Source organism: Tarenaya hassleriana, unplaced genomic scaffold, assembly GCF_000463585.1.
Source record: "Tarenaya hassleriana unplaced genomic scaffold, ASM46358v1 Cleome3, whole genome shotgun sequence".
Classification (NCBI taxonomy): Eukaryota; Viridiplantae; Streptophyta; class Magnoliopsida; order Brassicales; family Cleomaceae; genus Tarenaya; species Tarenaya hassleriana.
Genome location: NW_010966177.1, coordinates 6,703,229 through 6,709,793, shown reverse-complemented (window position 1 = coordinate 6,709,793; position 6,565 = coordinate 6,703,229). Strand labels below are relative to the sequence as shown.

Genomic DNA, 6,565 nt, shown 5'->3' with positions numbered 1-6,565 from the left:
GGAAAGAGATGAGGAAGAACGTTCAAAATCTCAAGAACACAGCACAAGAATCTCTTATGAGGACAGAATCCAAAAATCTGCAAATATAGAGTATAACCCAAGACTTGTTATTCTTGCTTATGAATGATGCAACCATGAGGGATATAGATCATGAATTTCCCCGAAAGTTACAATTTTTTTAATAAAATATATTATTCACAGTACATGAAAGTCTGTTTTATGTGGATCCTTGAACAGATGACAGATAATCTACACACCAGAGCTATGGATTGTGTGAAGCCTCAAGAGAGAGAAAATGGAATGGCGATTACGCTAATCTCCAGAACTGATTTCAAGAATTGGTCGTCTTTCCAACAAGACTATATTTCTAATTTTGGCCCTTTGATTTTCTGTGTTCTTTCACTTAAGGCCCCCTATTTTCCTCAATGACAACTGACCCCCCTTTTTCCATCAAGGACAACATGTTTTCTTTTTCTTCCTTTATTGAACCGAATCCAATAACGTGCACAAATCAACCTTTTCATTTGTACAAGAAGAAAAACCATCGACAATTAGGATTTTCATTTTTATTTTGAGTAAAAAAAATAAGAACAAAGATTTTTTTTTTTTACTCATAAGAATGTACACAACCCACTCCGCGTCAATCCATACTTCCCCACCATCGGCTCCCAGTTTTGATATGATCATCTCGAACTGGTCTTGTCCCAAGATGCAGGCTTTTTGTCCGAACCTAGACTGCTGGCACAGTAACGAGATTTTCAATTTTCTTTTTTTTTTTGCCAAGAACAAAAACCCAAGGTTTAAGACAGGGAAAGTCTCTTGACAACCGAAGCCATGTATTGTCCTTGATGCTCGGCAAAAGCCAGCTCTGTTTCGGTAGGCTGTCTAGTGCCATCACTGGCATAGACACCTGCCCCATACGGAGAACCTCCTCGGATCGAATCCATCTTGAACATTCCGGCCCCAAATGTGTACCCTATTGGTACAAATAGCATTCCATGGTGTGCAAGCTGTGTGATTGCTGTCCACCTGAAAACCCCAAACCAACATGGCATCAAGAACATAACTCTCTATATATATACACACATGCAGTCGATAAACGATTCGAGTTTCGTGAGGAAAAGGAGTTAACTTTATGACAGAGAAGCATATATGTCACTAGCCCTAATTGAATTGCAATGCCGATTCCATTATGCTGTGTTCTTGACGCCACGTTGGTAGGAAAAAGAAAAAAACTCGAGGCAAAACAATGCAAGGGCGTCTAAGAATGTTGAAAACAAGTTATTGCACAACCAAAGTGATGAATCCAAGAATGCAGCCCTCCAACTAGATGCATTCCTCCGAGAAAGGAGGAAAACACATACACACACAAATATCAAGCAATCAAGGTGCTTGGAATCAATTCCACCCATAAGAATGGTACCAGAATCTAATCCTTCAAAGATCAATTTACGTTTCCGGTAAATCTTTCCCCCTAATATTCACGCTAATGATGAAAACCAACAATTACCAATTTACAACCCGACTCGCCTACATCTAATCACACCAAGAACAATAAAACAATAGCCCTTCCAATTTGCAAGAACGTTCACGTCACCAAAGACACCAACCCACTCGATGAAATCCAATAATATGCCATCGAAGAATCAATCCAAATGAATGGTCTAATAAGCACCTCATCTATGCAGTTCACCATAAAGTTCGTTCATTATCCCAGGGAAGTTTTTAGTTAAAGATACAACCACCTTCTCATTGCACTAGCCTAGAGTAGATTTTATGCTACAGAAATGTTCCCCTGAATCCAACACCAACACCAACCTCCACAATCCTCAACACAAAAACCCAAATTATCATCTAAATCTTCAAATCATGGTCTTCTAGCTCAAGAACTAATGGGCCTCAAGAGTGGTTGAATGCTCAAGAACTTGCGCATGGAGGGTCATTCACATTCACATCCAAGCTACCATTTTACCCCAAATTCTATCCAATCCAGCTTCACAAACATTATACAAAAAATACAACGATATAAAGTGCGGTATAGGAAGCTTACGCGGTGGTCTCCTGGCCCCCACCCTGCGTTCCCGTGCTCACGAAGAACCCGGCAGGTTTCCGGCAAGCGTCTGCTCCCTCCATAATTGCCCCGTTGAATCGAAGAAAGCCTTCATCTGCGCAGCCATACAGCCATACCTCGTCGGAAATCCAAATAGAAATCCGTCCGCCGCCGCAAGCTCCGCCGACGTTATCTCGGGAATCTCCAAATCCTTCGGCGGCGCCTTCATTTGCTCCAGAACTTCAGTCGGCAGCGTCTCCGGCACTCTGTACACCGTCGCCTCCACGCCGTCGACGCCATCGACGCCCTTCTTCATCCTCCTAGCCAAGCTCTCGACGTGCCCGTACATCGAGTAGAAGACGATGAAGATCCTCAGCGGGATCCCAGCCGCAATCGCCGGGTTCGTTCCCACGGTGGTGGTGGTGGCCGTCGCCAGTTCGCCGTCTCCGGTGGTCCGATCAAATTCAATCGGACTCGGAGCGGCGTCACCGTCATTGGCGGCGGAGAGGGGCGGCTGCCTCTTCTTCTTGATGGGTACGCACCCGCCTCCTTTCCCCATAGGGGGGCGCCTGCCTCTTCTTCTTGATGGGTACGCACCCGCCTCCTTTCCCCATGGATGATTTTACCCAAATCCCGTTGAACGGGAAGGGGATGACCTGATTTACACACTTGATTAACTAATTAATCACGTCATTAATCTGCAAATTAAATGGGGTTAATAAAAGGTTTATCAGTGGATCTTAATGTAATCCAGTTTCTCGCTTCAGATCGATTGCAGTCCAATTCCAGGCCCACTGAAGCGGCGTCGCATTCACCTTTTTGAGCCTATCGAAAAACAATCAGAAGTATTGGGCCTAATGGACTTTTAGGTAAACTGACAAGTTTATATTGGGCTTTGAAGGCCCATTATACGTGGTTCCGGGCCTTCCGGCAAATAAATGGACACTTGTAAAAATCCAATCCATTATTTGTAAGCATGTGTACTTGTACTACTGTGTATATATATATATATATATATGTATATATGCCTAATTATGTGGTTATTGGTAGATAAATCCAATTTTTAATGGCTATTTGAATCTAAATCACACTTATAATATTATAAATTATGTAAAAAAAATACTTAATGTTGCTCGGAAGTCAGGTTTGAAGGATTGGTTAAAGGTGTATGGAATTTTTAACTCTAGAGCATTAACTGCAAAAGAATAATTAATCCATAGCTTATTTTAAATAATAATAAATCTAGCTAATTAGATTTGGCCATTTCTTTCCAGCTAATATGTATCTTACCCATTGGTTTATGACAAGAAAAAGAAATAATTAAGTGCATTAATTTGATATTCGCACCGTTTAACTTTATAATACAAAGTACATTTTTTTATAATATGGTGTAGTTCATCAATTGATTAAAAACGCATTAATTTATCAACTCCAAGCTTCTCTGTTGTGCCAAGTATGCCTTGGACCACCATCAAAATCACATAAGATCCCTTGCAAAGCTGCAAGGACAAAAATAGAAAGAATAATTATAAATATTAATAATAATAATAAATTAAACAAATAAAAGGGATTTAAAAATAACTTTAATGTTAAAAATACACAAAACCCAAGAGCAATCTAGAAACACAACTCCTTTTAGCTGGTCGCAGCGAGAATCCTTACCTAAAACGGACACTTGTCCACGCACCCTTCACGACACGTGTTCCGTTGCTATTTATGGAAATTTATATATTGAGATTAATGTGCTAATGACAAGATTAAGAGCGTTGCTAACCCATGTGCTTAAAGGTCTAATCGTGATTTGGGTTGGGAATTTAAGAGAGAGAGAGAATATATTAATATTATACTGTGTATTGATTTCTATATATAGATGAAAGTACGGTTTTATTCCACGTGAGAGCGGTCACTGACCGTCCACGTCTTTTGCGTAGATAATTAACGTTTATAAATCGTGATATTTAATATATTATAAGGCTGATTAATGTCTTAATCAAGCATTGGAATCTTTAATTGTTGTTTAAGCATCCAATATTTATGCTTAGCTGGTCTGAAGATTTCATGCTTCTAACCTCATGAAAACAACATTTGCAATCTAACCCTTTTTATTATATGCTATATTCTCAAAACCCAAATTAGATTTGTATTTATTTATTTATTTTTTATTTTTTTTTTGGAACTGGTCATTATTTTCGATCCTATTGAATTTTCACAATTTGCAGGATTTGTCATCGCCATCTTCTACGAAACTATTTTTCATTTTTCGTTGACTTTGAAGGACGACATATTTTTAATTATATATATATTCATCAAGTTCATAGCTAAGAGTTGGTGGGTGCTACGAATATATTAGTTATATAAATGTTGTCACTTAAATTTAAAAATAGTATTATTTAAATTTAATATATGTTTTATATTGATTATTATTGAACATAGAATTTAAAATCCGTACCAATAAAATAATTGTGTATTTTTTTTTAGGAACGTCCACCTATACTGTTTATTGTACTATTTTTTTTGGAACGTTCAATATAAATTTATCATTTTAGTTATCCATGTGTAGCCACTTTTGCTTTAAGAGTGAAAGCGACAAGTTAGAGACTGCAATTTTACTGTTTTATGATCTTTCTTACCTCCGTAAATATTGTATCCTCTTATAGAGAATTTTTGAGCTAGGTTAAGATTTGATTTACCATAAACTGGGATTCTTATATCCATCGAAATTAATTATAGTGCCAAATAAAACATAATACATCAGATTCTCTATTGGATTCGTATATAATCGCTATAAGTAAGAAAAAACTCATCTCAGTCACTATTGGATTATGAAAATGAGAATAAAATCCTATTTATTATATATATATAGTAGCGGACCTATAGATTTTTATAATGGGGGCAACAGTGAGAATAAATTTAATTATATTAAGGGCATTTAATAATTTGCTTAGAATTTTATAAAATTTGTAAAAAAAAAAAAGTTTTTAATTAAAATAATGGAGACATGTGATCCCATTATCTTGTAAATGGGTCCATCCATGTAGATTCTTACGTTATAAATTTTTTAGAATAATATATATAAAAAAAGAGTCTAATATATAGTGATTCTTTAGTATCTAAACGTATATTTTTCTTTTTCTTATTTTATCCAAGTTAAATTTAAACAAACAAAAACAATATTATCGGTAAAAAACCAAGTTTGTTTATTCAAATTGTTTCATTGAGTTTTCGATCTAATCATATCTATACTGAATCGAAAGATAATTTTGTTACAATCAAATTATATCATTCTTCTTCGTCCGCTGCTCGAAAATGAGATTTGAGATAAGAACACTGCAACTATTTTCAATGAGCTACAACCACTTGACCATCACAAGGTGGATTTATAAAAATTCAAGTCTCTTCTTGAATGACGGTTGAAATTTCATGAAATTTTTAATTACCAAAATCTGAGATAAAAAAAATGTATATAAATGCTGATGCAATTGTATTTGAGCAGAGAGGTAACACTTTCGAGCTAATGCCCAAAATCAAGGCTTAACTCAGGGGATTAAATGAGAAACTTTGGTCTAAAACACACACACACATATATATATATATATATATATATATATATATATATATTATATGCTTTATTGCATGAACCAACGAGTGGCAGAAAAAAGAAAAGCGCACCAAGTCAAATGTATTTTTTATTTTATTTTATGAAAGGAAACTTTAATTAGGAGTAAGGTATTGGACGAGGAGCACACGCAACGACACAAATATATGGATAATTTCTCTTTGTGGCAATTTATTGGATCGCATATATTATATATAATACCCATTTTACTATAGGACCTATAAAATATTATCCTTGTGGTAAAGGGGCGCTAATACATTTTTATTATATCAACGTATTTCTTCATAAAGTATCAAATATCTTTCGTCGGTCTAGGATTTTGTAGCCATATATATGTGGTGTTTTTTCACATAAAAAAAATTAAATGCTACAAAATAAAATCAAAATTCTCGAACCCATAAACAGGAAACCTTTTATATTGCGGTGTATATCAAAACTAAAATAATAATAATATTATTATCTACTATAGTATAATAAATAATTAATATTTCTCGCAATTTTTTAATAACAAAATTCACACCTCTCTTTGTAATACAATACCTATATGCTCCCGATTGACAATCATGTTTAACAATTAGCGGATTGCGTTGATTGCTAGTCATTTTTTTTACATAAAGTGTTCATTTTTGCCGAATATACAAATTTAATTTAAAGATTTTTTTTATAATACGGAAATTCACCATATCTGTAACCCAACTATATCTCTCACATGATCGGCAAAGTTCGGGTGAAAACTCATAGCCACCGTTGGATTGGAAGATATTTTAATCATTAATAAGTAAAAAAATAAGAAGCAAGAATATGTCTTTGGTCGATCGCCTTGCAGTCTAGTGGTAATAAAATGTCTCATCCTCAAACCTTCAACGAGACAAACTAACGCGGAGCTTTCAATATGTATT

The 6,565-nt window shown here is 35.4% G+C and overlaps 2 protein-coding genes across 2 annotated transcripts in view; one reads left to right on the top strand and one right to left on the bottom strand.

Moving 5' to 3' along the window:
- The window catches only part of LOC104819803 (UDP-glycosyltransferase 72C1), a 2,440-nt gene extending 1,777 nt beyond the window's left edge, over nt 1-663 (top strand). The window contains exons 2-3 of the mRNA XM_010550054.2: nt 1-90; nt 238-663. Of these exons, the coding sequence (XP_010548356.1) occupies nt 1-89 (89 nt within the window). The 3' untranslated portion in view covers nt 90; nt 238-663. The remainder of the gene's footprint in view (nt 91-237) is intronic.
- Nucleotides 664-767: 104 nt separating this feature from the next.
- LOC104819804 (probable NAD(P)H dehydrogenase (quinone) FQR1-like 2) lies at nt 768-2,609 on the bottom strand. The gene is given in 3 exon segments (XM_019203101.1): nt 768-1,029; nt 2,051-2,108; nt 2,111-2,609. Coding segments are annotated over 3 exon segments (786 nt in total). The 3' UTR covers nt 768-800.
- Between the last annotated feature and the right edge of the window lie 3,956 nt (nt 2,610-6,565).